Source organism: Poecilia latipinna, unplaced genomic scaffold (genome assembly GCF_001443285.1).
Source record: "Poecilia latipinna isolate Pla-1442-1.1 unplaced genomic scaffold, P_latipinna-1.0 Scaffold2358, whole genome shotgun sequence".
NCBI classification, from domain to species: Eukaryota; Metazoa; Chordata; class Actinopteri; order Cyprinodontiformes; family Poeciliidae; genus Poecilia; species Poecilia latipinna.
In genome coordinates this window covers 15,017-33,301 of record NW_015114974.1, presented here as the reverse complement: position 1 = coordinate 33,301, position 18,285 = coordinate 15,017, and the positions used below count along the sequence as shown (strand labels likewise).

The 18,285-nt window shown below is 42.5% G+C and overlaps 2 protein-coding genes across 4 annotated transcripts in view; both read right to left on the bottom strand.

Moving 5' to 3' along the window:
- The window catches only part of LOC106937484 (polyserase-2), a 20,259-nt gene extending 7,572 nt beyond the window's left edge, over positions 1-12,687 (bottom strand). The window contains exons 1-10 of the mRNA XM_015019016.1: positions 12,674-12,687; positions 10,666-10,744; positions 8,118-8,138; positions 7,330-7,492; positions 4,188-4,459; positions 3,778-3,926; positions 3,446-3,698; positions 3,100-3,271; positions 2,288-2,541; positions 782-879 (exon numbers count right to left, since the gene is read on the bottom strand). Coding sequence (XP_014874502.1) covers positions 782-879; positions 2,288-2,541; positions 3,100-3,271; positions 3,446-3,698; positions 3,778-3,926; positions 4,188-4,459; positions 7,330-7,492; positions 8,118-8,138; positions 10,666-10,720 — 1,437 coding nt within the window. The 5' untranslated portion in view covers positions 10,721-10,744; positions 12,674-12,687. The remainder of the gene's footprint in view (positions 1-781; positions 880-2,287; positions 2,542-3,099; positions 3,272-3,445; positions 3,699-3,777; positions 3,927-4,187; positions 4,460-7,329; positions 7,493-8,117; positions 8,139-10,665; positions 10,745-12,673) is intronic.
- A 516-nt stretch (positions 12,688-13,203) lies between these two features.
- kat8 (K(lysine) acetyltransferase 8) lies at positions 13,204-17,718 on the bottom strand. Of its 3 annotated transcripts, none has more exons than XM_015019023.1 (11): positions 17,343-17,718; positions 16,579-16,653; positions 16,321-16,499; positions 16,196-16,249; positions 15,952-16,116; positions 15,742-15,831; positions 15,534-15,674; positions 15,205-15,298; positions 14,081-14,581; positions 13,702-13,800; positions 13,204-13,508 (listed from the first exon to the last, which is right to left on the bottom strand). In XM_015019023.1, exons 1-10 carry the CDS (start codon positions 17,647-17,649, stop codon positions 13,736-13,738), a joined length of 1,671 nt encoding a protein of 556 aa, XP_014874509.1. In that variant the 5' UTR covers positions 17,650-17,718; the 3' UTR covers positions 13,204-13,508; positions 13,702-13,735. The 3 variants fall into 3 exon arrangements, with proteins under 3 accessions (XP_014874509.1, XP_014874510.1, XP_014874508.1); XM_015019024.1 differs by lacking the exon at positions 13,204-13,508 and having other exon boundaries at positions 13,644-13,800; positions 14,081-14,235; positions 14,431-14,581; positions 17,343-17,717; XM_015019022.1 differs by lacking the exon at positions 13,204-13,508 and having other exon boundaries at positions 13,644-13,800.
- Positions 17,719-18,285: the final 567 nt, after the last annotated feature.

Sequence of the window (18,285 nt, the reverse complement as noted above, 5' to 3'; positions counted from 1 at the left end):
TTGATTAATTTTGTGATTGTACAGCACTTTGGTCAGTGGTACTGTTTTAAAGTGCTATATAAATAAACTTGCCTTGCCTCTTTTCGCTAGTTGTTAAGCTAAACCTACAAAGTGCAAATGAGAGCTCTGCTTAGAGGAAATGACACACTAGGGAACGCCCTCTTTGGGGCGTAGCTTAGACAGAGCCCAACAAAAGAAGCTACTACATGTTGCTTGTTGCCATTTTGATTGTTAGTTCTTAGAGTAGCAGCTGTATTTTGGTATTAATAAATGGGATTCATGAATTCAACTCTCTGACTCTTCTGTAACCTCATACATCAAGAACTCAGCATGGAGAACGGATGATTCTCCTTCAGGGCCAACAGATTAAAGTGGCAGTGGATCACATTTAAGATTATGAACTATGTCTTCCACAGGAAATCACGACTTTGTGTTTCCTCTCATAAAATCACAGCTAATCTACTTGAAGTTTGTGGTTAGAATCAAATGAATTATCTAAACATGTAACAGGTGTAAATACTTTGGTAAACTTGTTGGAAACACATTTTATATGAAACATGACAGAGATTATGATCTTAAACTGATAAAGAAGATACTAATGCAAACCTCAGAAACGCCATGCAGACAGAGCTCCAGAAACCTGAACCTTGACCTTTGACCTAAAGGTCAAGGTAAAAAACCTTCAAAGAGATGAAGTCTTTGTTTCCTGAGGGACGTTTTGTCCCTGTGGACACTCAGTGTCCCTGCAGGTCAACAGGACAGAGGTCAAGCCGCCACTCACCTTCTCCAGAGTCAACTCTGTGGTGCAGATGTTCTCCGTGGAGGAAACATTTTCACAGGTTAGCACCGACGTCTGAAACTCCTGCAGAAGCTCCTCGACTGAAGTTGTGGGACATAAAATGTCATTTCAGATGAGAGCTCTAGAAATCTACCCAGATAGCACACAACGTTAAATCAACGTTGAATTATAGTTAGAATCGTTGATTTTTGGTTGAAGTCGACAAATGACGGTGGATCAACCATCAAACAACCATCCAATCAAACCATTGAAACTGTGTCATTGAATCAACGTTGTTTGGTGGTTGAAATCTGATGTCTGATCAACGTTTGATCAATGTTGAATCAATGTCAGCTGTTTTGCCCCACCCTTCCCCTCCTCTCCTCCTCATCAGAGCTCTGGGTCAGAGCATTTTATTAGTGAGCGGTTCTCACGTTTAAATTAACCACTGCAGAGGATAGTCAGTGGTGATTCATTTCTGTACATTTTCTTACTTGTTCATAACAATTCTCACTGACTGTTTGATATATGGACACAAAAACATCTACAACGTACTGAGTGGAGCGGTCCACCCCTACGTTTACATGAGTGGGATGTCCCAATCACACAGCTGCTTCGCTGTTGGCTTGTTGGCAAAAGATGTTAATTCAGTGTTGAATTCTGATCACAAAGGTTGAATTTATGGTTCAAGTCAACGACAGAAGCTGGATCAACCATCAAACAACCATTCAATTCTAGCCAATTAACATCCAGTGATTGAAATGCCAACATCAAATCCAGTGTTTTTCAGCACCGGTCCTCCAGGCCCTGCAAGTTTTAAATATTAATTTAACAGTGAGTGTACATGAGGAACCATACGGTTTGTATTTGTTCTCAGACCTGTAACCAGTTCACTGTTTAATCTTTCAATGTCTTTCAGAACTTTTCAAATGTTTATCATCTTTCTAACTGGCACCTTCCTCACTTTTATTTTTGTGTTTTTCAGCCGTTGCTCTGCAGTTTGACTGAAAGCCGACTGACTTGAAACTGTCAAGAAGTGGCTTCATTATGCGCCAGAACGAGAGGAAGACATCGCGAGGAATCAAAGTGACGCCAACCAGAGTCAAACTGGGGTTACCGCAACTTGTCCTGTTTCCCTGGTTCATACAGTACAAAGCTTAACCTCATGGACTCTGTTCTTCTGTGGACAACAGACAGACTGTGGACAACCCATGTTGTCATTTTTAACCTTTTGTACACAGTTTACCCATCATCTGCCAATAATATAGTGTTTAACACCAGTGAAGAAACTTTTAGTGGCATGTTATGATGTAGACCATCAGACCTAAAAATGTACATAAATCCGTAGCTTTCATTCAATATAAAATCAACCCAAATCCACATTCAGATGATGGTTGAATCAACGTTGATATGTCAGTTATGGTTGAAAACCTAACGTTGATTCAATGTTGTTTCAGTCATTCTGTGCTATCTGGGTGGTGTCCGAATCTGGAAGACTTGCAGCCTCACCTCCTCCTCGCCCAGAGCTCCAGCCAGCAGCCCAACAGTTGGATCCGACCGGGAAGGTTCTGCCGCTGTCCAGGCAGATGGGTTGGATGTAGTTGCTCAGGGTGGGGCGTGTGGACAACTGAACCAGTGCGATGTTGGACCCGGTCAGGTTGCTCATGGTGATATTCGACACGTTGAATGACGACTCAAATGGGTTGGACCCATTCTGCTTCAGACGACCCAAAACCACCGTCCACTCAGACACATTAGGAGAGCTAAGGCAAGAAGATTAACTGACTTAGGACTGAAACTTAAAAACATTGGATATATAGCAACCTGCAAATCTAAAGTGAATGTAGAAAACATGCAGGCGTAGCTCCTGTCATCCAGAAAAATGAAATCCAGAAGCTTCAGCAGAAAGAAGCTGGACTTCTTCTCTCCATTCATCTTTAATTATAACTCACACAACTTCCTGAACATGAATTATAAGCAGATTTCTACAAATCCTGATAATGTGAGGTGTTCATGTAAAGATGAGCTGGTTAATGCCACAGATCCAACAGAACCAGCTCTGTGGTTCTTTTGCTGTCTATGTTTATATGTCATTGATCAACTCTTTGACTAGGGCAGTCTCAGGACTCTGGTAACCATGGAAACCAGACTGAAAGTTGTTAGAGCAGTTGGTCATTGTTAAACTGTTTAACTGTTGAAACACTTTTCTCAATGATTTTCTGGCCAGCCCAAATGGAACCACAGGTCTCGGCAGGCTGGGCCCTGGACATGAGGACCAATGCAAACACACCGGTACCAGACTGGGATCTTTTGTGACTCACTCTGAGAAGCAGGCAGCGTTGCTCAGGACGTACTCCATGGACACCAGAGTTCCTCCACACTCATGCTGACCGTTCTTCTGCAGACTCGCCATGGACGGCCACTCACCAGCTGCCGCCACAGAACTACCGCCCAGAATGCCAGAGTTCAGTGGAGCCTGGCCGCAGTATATCGCTGGGAGATTAAAGCACAGTCGCACTTCAGAACACATTTTAGATAACATCTTTAATTATAACTCACACAACTTCCTGAAGATGAATGACAAGCAGATTTTTACAAATCCTGGACATGTGAGGTGTTCATGTTAAGGTGAGCTAGCTGAAATGTTATGGATAGAAGAGGAATTACTAGGTGTGGGGGTCGGGATTGGTGGCACGCCAGAGCAGGAGACGCTCAGGTCGCTGTTGGTTCCGGTAGATGTGTAGGTGATGAAGCCCGGCTGGTTGGTGGTGATCTGGGTTTTGATCCAGCTCTCATACTGGGAGACTCTGGCATAGACTCCTGGGAAATTTGGGTTAGCACAGCCAATGCCAAAACTCACAATTCCTGACTGAATCCAGCGGCCAGCTTGTTTGCTCACCATCGGACCTCCTGAGTCTCCCTTTAAAAAGAGAAACGTGTTGGAGGAGATGAGATGATCTGCTGGATGAAACCAGATTCTAACAAGCAAAAATAATCACCTGACAGGAGTCCTTTCCTCCCTGCAGTAATCCTGCACAGATCATGTTGTCAGTGATGGTGGTCGGTGCATAGCCGCTACATTTACACTGTCTGTTGCCCACAACTGGTATCTCCACCTCCATGAGGTTTTGAGGAGATGGAAGAGGAGCTGAGGAGACACAGATTCAGAGTACAACAGTTTAAAGGTTCAGTCCTTGAAAACATTTCCAAACCGAGGAAGAAATACGGTTCAAACTATGAGTTTGGTAAACAGGAAGGACAACATTAAGTTTTGTTAGTGATGAACGTTCTCCATTAGGGTGTGAAAAACAAATGCACAGGAAATGTTGTCAAGGAAACACAGGTGCACTTTAGCCGAGTAGTCAGAGGAGAGACTACTGTGGCGTTAATCAGTCATTTAAAATCTCACCACCAGATCCAATGTTGCCCCAGCCGGTGACCCAGGAGTTGACGCCGCTGTAGAAGGTGCTGTCCGCCGCCGCCAGGCAGACCGGCGAGATGTAGTTGTTGAACGTTACAGCTGAGGAGAGCTTTATCAGGGCGATGTCGTTGTCGTCAGTGGCAGCAGAGTATTCAGGATGAACAATGATCTGCGCTGCTGTGCGACTCTGTTTGTTTGGGTTGCTTCCCTCCTGACTCTGAAGGCCCAGATACACGGCGCTGATAGGGACTGCGTTGCCACTGAGCCCATCATGTTCAGAGACAGAAAAGTCAGCAGTTTCAAAAACAAACCAGATACCAAGCGATGGTAATTCAATATTGAATTATGGTTAGAAAGGTTCATTTTTGGTTGAAGTCGACGATTGATGGTGGATCAACCATCAAACAATCATCCACTTCTAGCCAAGTAACCAGATTCATTAAATCAATGTTGTTTTGTGGTTGAATTCTAACGACTGAAAGTCCAACGTCTGATCAATGTTGAATCACTGGCCCGGTCCGGTGCTCAGCGCCCCTATGAAGAGTGGCTCAGTCAAAGTCACATCAGGGGTCAGGGGTCAGAACGGCCCTGGGTCGTAGCTTCACATCCAAAATGGCGGACTGGTCACCGTTTGGCTTTCTGCTGCTAAAAACTACAACTTGTTTAAGAACAACTAGAAGAAAATATTTTAAATGTGCAGTAAAGGTATTTCTGCTGGAGATTTGTTTTGTGACTCGTTGAATACAGAAAATTCAATATAATCCCTCATGTTCAGTGAAACCAAAATTATTTCAATACTTTATTCGCTCTGTGAACTTTGCCATATTTCTAAGATGGAAAAAATACACATTAAAATGTTCTAATAATCAATTTATCTCTATGTGACTTGATGTTTTTAACCATCTGGTTTATGCAGCTAAAGGTTAGTTTGGCATAAAGTGGAGCTAATAAAGATCAAGTTCAGGACAAACATACGGCAGATATGAAAAATAAAAATGTCCTTTTTAAAAGAAACTGAATGTTGACTTTATGAACCAAAAATGTAACAATAATTCATCAGTTTTCTCCTCTAGTCTGAGAAGGAAACATTTCAAAATCATGTTAAGAACCAAGCAGCTTTCTATTCCACTGCCATAAAAAACCTGATATTAGTTTAATAATTATGTGTAAAGTTTCCCCTTTAATGACTTTCTGCTAAATTAATTCTAAAATATCAATTCCTGTCGTTTTGTGACTGAGATTTTGAGACAAACATTTTTAAACTGTAGCTTTTCATTAGTTTTTAGAAAGTTTTCAAAAGTGGATTTTACACAATAAATCTATTCCATCTTTAAGTTTTATTATAAAATTTGATCCAACAGGGATGAAGAGTTGAACTATGACATATTTAATCCTAAGTTTTATTCACAAATATTGCTTTCTAAAAATCAGCTCCATTTTTAAAGTGAAATAATTTTACATCACCAAACTTTATTCCAATATGTTAATATCTTCATTTAAGGTTTGAAGTTTGTCTTTCATTTGTGACATTTTGTTTTACTTTCCTCAGTTTGTTGTTATTCTTTTTTTCTGCTCAGTTTATCAAATCAAACCTTTTATCACTAATGTGCCTTGTCATTATATTTTCTTTGAATTTTCTATAAAGATGAAAAAACAAAACATTGCCATTGAAATCATTTCAAATCACTTGTTTTTTAATTGTTTATTATGATGTGCTTAGATGAGCCTCTGATCCAGAACAGCTGATTCACATGGTTGCATGACCGTCTGCAGCCATCAGTCCTGCAGAAGGCTGTTAATCACCACAGACTGAATCCAGGTGCAGAAGAACCGCTGATCTAAACCTGCCGATTCTTGGGTTGGTAACTGGTTAAACTGGACTATTACTACTGGTACAGGATCTTTATCAGCATATTAATATTTTTGAATGAATTTAATCAACTTATTTGGACATGTTTGTGGTTGATGGAAGATTGAACCAGCTATTGGATGGAAGTTTATCCTGTATAAACTGTAAATCATTTTTCTAACTACAATACAAATCACCTTTTGCTCTATTTTTCTGTCTGTTAAATCAACCCTGATCCTCCCTGAGTTTTATCTTTAGGTTTTCTGATAAACAGCCTTTATTTTAAATAGATTCCCTCATTTTAACATGAGTGCAGCATCATAAATGCTACATTACGCTGCAGCTTGATGGGTAAATGTTACTGTATTTGTCAACTAAGATAAATAATAAATATTCATTAGTGTCCTAATTAATTTAACTGAGTGTACATGGGGAACCGTACGCTTTGTGTTGGTTCTATAACCAGTACACTATTTAATATTTCTATGTGTTTCAGAACTTTTCTAATGTTTATCATCTTTCTGACCAGCGCCTTCCTCACTCTTATCTCTGTGTGTTTCTGCAGTTTGACCCAAAGCTGACTGACTGCAGGGAAACTGTCAGGAAGTGGCTTCATTAGGCACCACAGTGGGAGGAAGGCACCAAGGAGCCAAAGAGACGCCAACCACCTGTTAGCCCAACTGGTCCTGTTTCCTGGTTCATTCAGAACAAACTGAACCTGCTGGACCTTCATGGACAATAGACTGATGTTCTGACAAAAAGGAGTCCAATATGTTTACAGATCTATGCCTGTTTTCTAAAATAAAATGTTATGTTAATGCCATGTTGTATTTTTTTAAGTTTATGTTCACACATTTTTGGAAATATAGTAACGTAAGATAATTATGAACGACATGATACCATCATCTGCCAATAAAATAATGTTTTACACCAGTGAAGAAACTTTTAATGGTTTGCTATGATGTAGACCTAAAATGTACATGAATCAACATTGATTCCTTAACTTTCATTCAATATAAATCAGCACAAATGTGCCTGCAGCTCCACAATCAGATGATGGTTAAATCAGCATTGATATAGTGTCAGTTATGGTTGAAACAATAACATTGATTCAACACGTGAGTCACCGACAGCTTTCAACTTCGTGTCAATATCAGCCTTTAACGTTGTTTCAGTGTTGATTCTGTCATAATTTTCTATCTGGGAAACCAGTTTGAACAGTAAAGTTGTTTTCTTCAGACAGAAGACTCCAGCTCAGATCAGAAGGATTAGATTTCTTACAGTGGGACACAGTGAGCTGCAGTCAGAACCCACTGGTTGTTGATCAGAGATCCTCCACAGAAGTGGCCCGAGGAGCTGTGCAGACTGACCTGCCAGGGCCACGACCCTTCAGGAGCCACCGCTCCTCCAACGATCCTGGTGTTTAGGGGTGGTTGACCACAAACTGAGGACACAAAGACATCTCATCACTTCTGGAGAATCTGCAGACCAGGACAGGAAATCGACTGAAACGTCATGGCAACCTGACATGAATGCAGAGCCAGGTGACCATGTATGATCACAAGGAACCTTTTAAAATAAATGGAGTAGATTTACTGCAATGTACTTTTTACTTCTGCTTGAGTCCAATGTCTGACTCCTCCACCAACCTGGAGTTACTGAAGAACCAGGATGTAAAAACCAGTGATGTACCAGAAGTTTACTGGATGAACTGGGTTCAAAGGTTTTATGTTGTGATGAACTGAGATTAGTTTCTTTTGCCTGAAATTATTTAATATTGATGTGATTTCTTTTATTCACAAGAACCTAAAGATCATGTAATATTTTGTCTGAGTTACACAGTAATACTGAAGTACTCAGTACATCAGTAGCTTTGGTTCCAAATACTATTTTCCTCAAGTATTTTCTTGGTTTATCACGTTTAACGTGAAAGTGTTGATGGTCTTAGTCGCCTCTACATGAATGTCAGAGTTTGGATCTGGTTTTCCTTGAAGGACTCGATCAGAAAACACCAAGAAGACCCAGACAGGAGAGTTAAGATGCAGGAACTCAGAGAAAATTTCTCCTACCTGATAGCTGAGAAGAAGATTCTGAAAAATGAAACACAGCAACAAGTTAAACACACAGGGAGTTATTTTTATTTAATTCTTTAATTTCCTACAGAAATATTATTATGAACTCAACATGATTAATCTGAACTCAGCTTTTAGAAATTCTGGTACCGGATCCTGCAGAACCAAAGACCCATCCGAAGATCGGACTGGGTCATGGCCTGTTACCCGTACACGTCAGAAGGTCGAGAGAGTGGATGGATTAACTTTGACCTTTAACCCTCTAACTGAGGCCTGTAGAGATTTTGGTCATTTCTCTGAGCTTCATGCTCTGACCTTTGACCTTGGGCTGAATCTGGTGGGATATCTAAGATGTTTTCCTCTCTGGAGAATGGTGGACCTCAGATGTCTGGAGATTCCCTTGCAGTGAACAGAACCTTAAGATCCACCAAGTAACTTCAAACTGGCAGCAGGTGAGTCTGGGAACCAAAACCGTCAGGACCGGCGGGCCCCAGGGCCCCCGGGCCCCCGGGCTGGGTTCTCCCTAGGCACTAGCGACTGGACCTCAGCGAGGGTCAGACATGACTCCACCGCTCTGATCCAGGATGCAGACAGATAGCAGGTGGATCGGGCGGTCCACGGGTCAGAACCATCTGGAGAACTCCCCCGCTCTGCCTCGCTTCACCATCCTCTCCTCTCTGCAGTGAACCATTGGGACTGTAGAGAGGAGAGGATCAGTTCTCCACCCAGGACGTACAGGTCAAAGGTCAGGAAAAGGTCAGCTACCATCTCTGCAGACCCCACACATCCTGGACATGAACTTGTTTAGACTTTTGCTTTCAGGGAGCGCTAAAAACTTTAACAGATGTCCTTAATGATCAGTTTTAAATGTTGACCTTGTGACCAAATCTAAAATCATCCTTCACTTTTATCCTCAGTGACAGTTTGATTTCACTCTAACCAATGTGATAAACATCAACATTACATAATCTATTCTTCTGACTAGAATGGTATAGATTTATCCAAGCTCTCTTCCTATTGGCTGATCAGACCCTCATGGTGGCTCCTTCTCCAACAATAAACTTTTTTTTAGCTCTATTTGCCTTTATTTCATAGTTAATTGACAGGAAAGTGGGTAATGAGAGAAGGGGGAAGACATGCAGCAAAGGTCGCCAAGGCTGGGAATCGAACCTGCGACAGCTGCATCGAGGACTGAGGCCTCCATATGTGGGTTGTGCTTAACCCCTGCACCACCACAGCACAACCCAACAAAAAACTTCTGATAAAAGTTAAACCTTTAAGCTACTTCAATTTCTTTGCATTGAATTTTCACCTTTTAGCCATAGCAATGGTCTTTAGAATCAATTAATTTTTACTTTAATCTTAAGAAAATAAACTAATAATAATAAAATAATGGATCCAATTAATCAATAATTTAAAGCAAAGTGAAAGAATGATCTCAGCTGAGGCTGATTGTGGTGCTGAATTCTGAAGTAAATGATGTATTTTAACATTAACAGCTGCGACCAATCCCAGGTTAACGAGCAGATAATTAATCATTAATTAATCATTAATCATCTTTGCTATTGCTGATGTCTTTCCATCCTGGCATTTTCATCAGTTGCAGCGTCTTTGAATGGTTAACCTGTTTGACTTAAGATGAAACTCAGGAATGTTTCCTTGTGTGAAGAACAGTCTTTATTTGTTCTAGGAAAAATATTTGCTTTAGTCATTTGGTTCGTGAATAGAAACCAGATCCTGACAGACGAACAGAACCGGTTTTATATCTGTCTTGGAATCCGTCAGCTAGTCTCTCATCTGTTCTTGGTAATAATTTTGTTTAAACAAGCAGTCGTGTATTTAGAGCATAATAAGCTTCATATCTGGTGGTCATGGTGGCAAATGTTCACTAAACACCTGAAGTTTCTCCTTCAGCCTTTAAATGTCAAAAACAGCAGAAACTTTCAGATTCTGACTAAATCAATCTCTGCACATTTATAAATATGATTTATCTTCACATCTACGTTAAAATATAAGGCAGACAATACTACTTTATTTATAAAGCTAAGGACAAAAATTAAAGCAAATAAAACATTTCAATATACAACTGATATGATCAAAAGTTCAAATAAAATAGGAAGTAGCAACAAGAAAACAGAACATAAAGAAAATCCAAACTGTTTAACAATATTATGATGATTTTTTATTCTAATTTTAGGTCAGAGAAACTTTTTTCTGACTCGTTCAGGGACTTTTGATCCAATTTCAGACAAATTTTAGCAAAAAGATTTTTCTCTGTTATGCAGAGAGCTGCTAGTTAAAAACTACATTTTCACACAAAATCAAAATTTTAGCTCCAACCTAATTTAGAAATCAGAAAATTGATTCTCTACATGTTCATGAATAGAAAATTCATTCAGTGGGAAAAAACTTGAACTTATTTATAACCAGGAAAACCCTTTTTCTGTTTGACAAAATCAGAATAATTTGAAGATTAAATGCTGTTTTCTGACATGTTGTCACAGGTGAAGCTGATTGGTGGAGCCGATGCAGGTGAGATTCCTACCTTGAGTAAACAGAGTCAGCAACGCCGCCACGCAGATCGCCTTGCAGAGCGCCATCTCTGGAAGTTAACATCCACTGCTCTGCTGCAGTTTAAGAAGACCTGGCCAACAACACGCCCCCACCTGTCCCTCCTCCCAGCACACACCTCAGCCACTTCCTGTCTGCAGGCGAACTTCCCCTCAGCTCCAGACTGCATGTGATTTATTGACAAGTTAAACACACCAGTGTTTTATTTACACACCAGATGGAGAATAAACGTAGGCGAGTTTAAATATGACCGACTTAATCAGACCAGCTGGACGACGCATGAGGGACATTAATCTTCTGATAACATAATTATCAAGAGATATTTTCAAATTTCCTGTTGACTTAAAAAACATTTGAACTCAGAACCATGAGGGGGCGCTGGGGGAACCCAGAACATGGTGGTGGCAGCTTCATGCTGCAGGGAGGGAACATGTGACAACTAAAGGGAAAAAATGAGCCAAATTCAGAACAAACCTGAATGCTAGAGGCGAAAGACTCGGTCAGAAGTTCATCTTCCAAAAGAAAAACAAACGAGCGTGAATGTTTGGTTCTGAAGGCCAGAATGACGCAGCATTTTGATGCTGCAGAACCACAACGTCATTCACTGAGAAGAATGTAAGCATCTTGCTCATTACACACACACACACACACACACACACACACACACACACACACACACACACACAGCATGAGTCAGCAGTTACTAATGTATAATTAAACCTCCTGACTGACAGCTTTCCTCTCATGTTCCAGTTATGTGTTTTTTTCTGCTCTGTGTGAAAACATCTCAAGATGAGTCATGAAGGAAAAGCCGAGCGTCTGAGTTTCAGGTTCTGGGAACTGGGCCGGTTTAGCAACCAACTATAAAGAACGGTTCTGAAAAGAGGATCAATGAGAGCCGGGTACCGGTACAGAACCAAGGCATGAAGGGAAAAGACCCGACGTCTCTGGTTCCTGGCAACAAATCCAACATCTTCCCATGTTTGAGCCGAAGCTCTGAAAGCATTTTGATTCCTCCAGATGATCTGATCTGCATGGAAACCAGTTTATCTGTGACCGACTGAACCAACCAGCTGCACTGGTTCCGATGAATTGTTCTTTGTTCAGAACATCAGATAATAAAGCTGATTATATCTTCATCACATGGAGTGTTTGTGCGTAAAAAACAGGTCATACCTCCTGTTTTCCTCACAGGATCATTTCAGTCCAAACTTCCCCTTCATGTCACATCGTTACATAAAAACAGCAATTATGATGCTATTATTAGCATCATAATTATTTCTATTAAAGTCAGAAGTTTACTCTGTAAAACTTTATTCCTTCAATATTCTTTGACTCATTTCTCCTGGCAGGATTGTGAATTAGTGAAATTTAAACTATTAAAGTAAATCCTGATTAAAGAGAGAATAAATGATCCAGGTCATTAAAAATAAGAGATGTTACCAAATCATTAGAAAGAGAAATTTCGAATGAAAAGAGTCCAAATCCTGATCCTGTGGAAACGACCCACTCCAGGTTTTATCCGCTCCTCTGGACCAGCAGGAGGCGCTGGAGGTCCAGGCTTTAATTAATATTTTAATTTATTTTAGCAGGATACAATAAACCATTAAGTTAAAAAAAAAAAAAAAACTCTTTTCTCTTGGGAACAAGGAGCTGCAGCTGAAATGGATTCAACTAGAAACCAGTTAACCAGTAACTGGTAACCAGTAGCAGCTAACTGGTAACCTTTGTGCTTCTGGACCTGGACCGGCTTCGAGGTTCTGATTTCTGGGATCATGTTTTCCATGATGTCACACAAGGAAGCAGCGGCTGCAGATTTTGTAATTGAACCAATCAGAGGCTTTCAGTCATGACATCATCATCTGGGTTTTCCCCGGTTGCTGTATGTAAACTTATGACTTTGCTGTGGCGCTGAGTTCACAGAACCTTTAACCGGGTCACGATTCCTGGAAACAGGTAATTACTCTGAATAAACTAATTACGAGTCTGTTTACTCTGCAGTTTAACCTTTAACCTTTACTAGGAAACATTCTTCAGAAACCAAATGGTCCAGATCACATTACTGGTTCTGACCCGACTGGTTTATGCCGAGACCAGTTTATTATAAAACCTTCATAATGTCTGAAACATCATGTTTGTGATTTAAACTCCCAACATGATTTATGACCCAGATCAAACCCTGACCTCTGACCTCCCATAGCTACATTTCAGTCATTATTCAGAGCAGCTTTAGAATCATGGCTGAATACAAATGCACACCACACTTTTCAGATTATTTTATTTAAAACCTGGAATCATTTTCCTTCACATTTTATGTTTTATTCTTTGTGCCGTTCTGTCACATAAAGCCCAGAATAATAAAATCAGAAGTTTAAAGGGTGCCAATACTTTTGCAGGACTGAGAACAGCAGGAGACTCAGACTAGAGCGCCCCCTGCTGGACATTACCAGGTATTAATGACAAACAGGAGATTTTTAAATGAACTTAAAACTTTTTAAATGTTTAAGTTTTAAACCTGAGATCTGCCTGGTGAGGAAGGGGTTAACACCGCTGCCCCTTCAAATCCCTGCAGGGCCTCCATGTTGGGATCCAAGATGGCCGACGCCACTGCACCTTCATCACCGGAGGGCGGTGTCCTAAGATTTGGTTCTGGAGGTTCCGGTTCGGTTCCAGATGCTTCCCTGCAGAACCTGCTGACAAGCCATCGACCAAACGTTTCCTGGTCCGGTTCTGCTGGTCCGGTTCTGGGTGTTTTGCTGTAACTGGACCTCTGGGTTTTCGTCACTCTGGACGTTGCTTTATAATTCTGGTTCCAAACTGCAGGAGGGTTTTGTTTTATTTCCAGTTTTTAATAATTAATGTGAAGAAAACAAACATTAAATTTTTGTTTGAAACGTGTCAATAAATGAAGAAAGAATTTTTATTCTGAAGCTTGAAGGAACCAGAACCGGGTTTTTCCTGAGAACATTTATTCTATGAAAATATTAACAGATTTATAACATTTATTTACAGTTCAGGTGATGAAGACGAGCAGCTCCTCTTCCTCACTTCTTCGACAGCTTGGCCTGTTTGTTCTTGGGAGGCGCCCACTTGAGACACATGGTGTCCACTGTGGACAGAGACAGAGGACATCAGAGACAGGAAACCGTTGAAGACATTTTACTGTCTGTCAATGTCTCTGCTGGACAGACAGAGGACAAGGTGTCCCCCTGCTGGACGCCATCAGGTTTAGAAACACGTAGAAACAGATCTAGATGTTTTTCTCCGTTTCTCCCAGCAGACACTTTCCATGCTCTTATTGTGAAGGTCAGAGGCTAGTCTTCCTGCAGGGGGCCGTCCCGTCCCGGTTTCCCACCCCCCGGTCTCCCACCCCTCGCCCCCCGGCTCACCTGTGATGGGCGGCTTCTTGTACTGGGCGCTCTTCAGGTGCTCCTCCACCAGTTTGGGCGTGACACAGATGACGTGTTGGCCCTTCCAGTACTTCACCATGTTGAGCGACTGCAGAGTGCTGATGATGTCACTCTGAGTGATGCTGGTCATCTGGCTGGAAGACAGCAGCGGGTCAGCAGGTTCTGGTTCTGCTAGGAACCAGGTTGCTCGGACCAGAACAGAAACTATTTTAAATGTAAACACTAAATCGCAGTAAACAGCCGATCGTGTGATCGTCTCTGAGGGGTGTGCTGAATTTCTGAAAGTCCTCTGGCTGCGGCTCAGACCCCCCTCCCGGTGCGGGACCGACCTGAGGTCCTTGATGGACAGCGTCCCCCTGAAGTCCCGCAGGATCTCCAGCAGAACCCAGGACCAGTAGCTCCGGTAGCTCAGCTTGCCCAGATCTGACAACGGCTTCTCCGGCGAGCCGACCGCGTTCTCCAGCTTGGACAGCTCGTAGCCTGCAGAACCAGAACCAGAACCAGAACCAGAACCAATCAGGACCAAAGGGTAGAGTCCTACCTGGCCCTGAATGGACCCAAAACCAAAGGTGGATTCTGTGATGGGATCCGGACCATCACAGAATCCGGACCAGGACACGTTTGGTCGATGGCTTGTCGACCAATGAAGATAAACATGTTTCATGTTTATCTTCATTTAGCAGCAGGTTAACTTTATATCATTAATGCTACGATGACCTTTGACCCAGAAAAGATGGTTAGACACAGGACTTCCAGATAAATGTAACAGCGCTAACAGTAGCAACGCTAACAGCAGTAACAGTTGCAGCACTGGCAGTAGCGTCACTATCAGTAGCAGCACTAGCATCACTAAGAGTAGCAGCACTAGCAGTAGCAGCGCTAACAGCAGGTCAGTTGTCTCCATCTCCTCGTTGGTTTTGTTTGTTATGAAATTAATTTATGATCCATAAAACCTTCAGAACTATAAACTTTACATTTCTGAGGTAAAGAAGTTAAGTGGATTAAATTGTTAATATATTCTACAACTAGTGAGGCTCTGTAGCACCAACGGCTCAGGTAGACAGAACCCTAAAGCCAGCCCTGACCCTTGACCCCTGACTTACTGAAAGCTATGAGGAACTTCCCGTAGCCTCTGCGTTGGTACGGCGGCAGCGTCAGAATACACGCCACGTTGTTCCCATCTGGAGATTCTTTTTCCTGCAGAAACAAAACAATCAGACCTGATCATTACCATCATGGTGTCTTAATAACTCAAAGATCTGAGCAGAACCACTGGACCCGTCGGTACCAGAACGCCTGCAGAGCCTTCAGGTTGGCGTGTTGAATCTTAAACCAGCTGACCGTTGGTGATTTCACATCATAATTCAGATTTTATTCATTAAATCATCCGTTTGCTGCTGACTGGGTGAAAGTGGCCGAAGCGGTGGCGTACCTTGGAGAAATAGCCAACGATATGCGCTCCCTGCTTGGTGACTTCGGTCAGAATGTAGAAGATGAACGGCTCCACATCAAAGTAAAGCGTCTTATGGTCCAGGAACAGCTTGGCCAGCAGGCACAGGTTCTGGCAGTAGATCTGAGGACAACAGTCCAGTAAGACACCGCTGTCCCCAAGACGACCACCAGAGGGCGAGCGAGCTCACCTTGTGGTCCCGGCCGTCCACCTCATAGACGGAGATGTTGGTCCTGCGGTAGATCTCCTTCCCTGGAGGCTGCCTCCACTGGCAGTGAGACTGAGGAGGAGAAGGTCAAAGGTCAGCTGTGCTGATGAAACCGCAGCTTCTCCAGGCTGAACTTACTTTGACCCCAACAGCGTCATGTGACCAGGGTTCAAAAGCAACAGCTGGACTCACCAGGTGGTGTCTGAACGTTTTCTCGTACTTCATGTACTTCAGGCAGAACTCGCAGATCCAGAGCTTGGGCTGCTTCCCATAGTCCTCTGGGAACGGAGAGAAGTACCAGGCGTCGATCTCAAAGTTCCCGATCTGGATCTTATCCACGTACTTCACCTTGGTGATCTGAGGAGACGGAGGAGTGAGGAGGAGACCTCCACCCTAGCAGCTTATCGGGGTAGCACAGGTAGTGGGAGGTACGCACCGCCTCATGCTCCTTCTCCAGAGCAGCTGTAGTCGGGTCCATCTCGGCGTAGGTCTGGGTGGAAGAGAAAATTCGTGTTAGGTGAAACCGACACTGGCATCTCTGCAGACAGCAGGGGGCGCCACCTTCTGCACGTGGTTGATCTCATCATGCTTCCTCTTCTGGTTGCGCGTGATCTTCCTCTCGGGCTGATCGCCGAGGTCTCCGACTCCTCCAACCTCCGAGTTTTTCCTCACGGCGTCCTTCACTGTCTTGGTGAGCGCCAGCCGGTTCTTCCCCACCCACTCGTCCAGGCGCCGGTTAACTGCAGTCCAAACGTCAAACTCTCAGTCCCTCTGAAAGACAGGTGATGGTGCAGGTTCTGGTTCTGCTCAGATACTCACATCCCACATAGTGGACATAGAACTCCTCCCGGGCCTCCTGCTCGTTGAGGCGGGACTGGATCACCTCGGCCATGTCTACAACAGCAACACAGTCGGTCAGCTCCACCTCAACGCAGGAGCAACATCAGAGAACATTAGACACTCCCCACACCTGGACACACTTCATGACTGAAATAAATATTTCTAAATAAAGCTTTTCTTTAAAGAGGACTCTGATATTTAAATTCATTATTTAAATAGCTAGATTTAATTATCTCTTGGCATATTTAATTATTTATTTGCATATTCCAAAATTTCTTTACATATTTAATTTATTGGTAAAAAGGACTATTTAATGATGTATATACATTCAATTAATGGGACATTTACACATGTAAATAGTTATTGGATATAGTTATTTAACTTAGTCACCCCTAATTCTATAACTAAGCTCCATTATAAATCTTTTAGCAAATTTATAGTCCAGATTTCTTAAAAGCAGCAGAATAGCTCTTCAGTGAGACTACGAATCGGACGCCAACTTCGGCCTCATAAACAAAAACAATTTATTTCTACAGACATTTTTATTCGTCACAAACTAATATCCAAACCGTTATATGTTTGAAATAAGCTTATTGTTCAGAGCGATGATTCTATGACAGCTGAAACACCTCTAGCTTAACATAAATATAAATTATTCTTGTTTTACATATTTCTGTCTCAAATAATGAAAGGTTTTCAGCAAAACTAAATCATAGATGGAGTTAAGCCATGTTTTCACATACGCCATGTTTTATCGGTTCTTTGACACAAATACGTCTCTCCAATTTCCACCGACACTTCTTGCTCCTTGCCGATGCCTCTATCGGCGCCTTCATCCGGTGTGAGCTGGTCACTCGAGCCCCCGGTTTCTCGGGGCCTGCACAGGCCCTCCGCGTCGTCCTCCTCCCCGCCGCTGCCGTTGGACGAGCACGCAACGGGAACGCTGCTGTCCAGGTCTCCCCGCTCGCTCTCCGTCCGGCTGGAATCCACATCCACGTCCATGCTGGGCTCCGAATCCTTGTTGTTGCTGCAGCTCTTCCCGCCAGTCATATTACTTGGACTACTGGAGCTACGACTCCGCGCAGCCGCAGTTGTTGCCCCGCCCACAACCTAAACATGGGAGGTTCTTCTTCTTCGTTGATGTTTTTGTGGTGGTTGGTAACCATGTAAAAGCATCTTTACCGCCACCTATTGGGCTGGAAAGTATTACGGTATATACACACACACACACACACACACACACACACACACACACACACACACATTATAGACCTCCACAATTTTTTTGTTTACAGAAATAAAACAGGTCAATGTCAATTACAAAATTAACCACATTGTGTTTTCTAAAATTGCTCGTAGCAGTAAAAATTAAATGCTACCACTCCCAGACCTAAAATCCATCCATATTTGTCCCCCCCTCCACTGGGTTTGCATGGAATGGTTCGTTCCTGCTTGGAGCTTCATGGTGATGGTCTTCAGCAGCAGTCAGTAGAAGACAAGATCAACTGTTGCAGTTATAATGCTGCTAAAAAGATTATAAAATCAGTTATTCAAAAAATAGAGACATAGAGAGAGAAAAAGACGAGTGTCTATTTATAACCCAGTTTTTCTCCGAGAGGTGAGTAGACTGTGTGAGATTATCAACCATTTAGCATAGTTAGCTTAACTACAGACTACTGTTTTCCT

What these genes read in the sequence shown, in the direction of transcription:
- kat8 (XM_015019023.1), bottom strand. Translation starts at nt 17,649, where the DNA reads ATGACTGGCGGGAAGAGCTGCAGCAACAACAAGGATTCGGAGCCCAGC. An exon ending in AAGAACCGATAAAACATGGC is followed by an intron (nt 16,654 to 17,342) that starts GTATGTGAAAAC and finishes TTGCTGTTGTAG; the next exon opens with ACATGGCCGAGGTGATCCAG. An exon ending in TCGTTGGCTATTTCTCCAAG is followed by an intron (nt 15,299 to 15,533) that starts GTACGCCACCGC and finishes TTGTTTCTGCAG; the next exon opens with GAAAAAGAATCTCCAGATGG.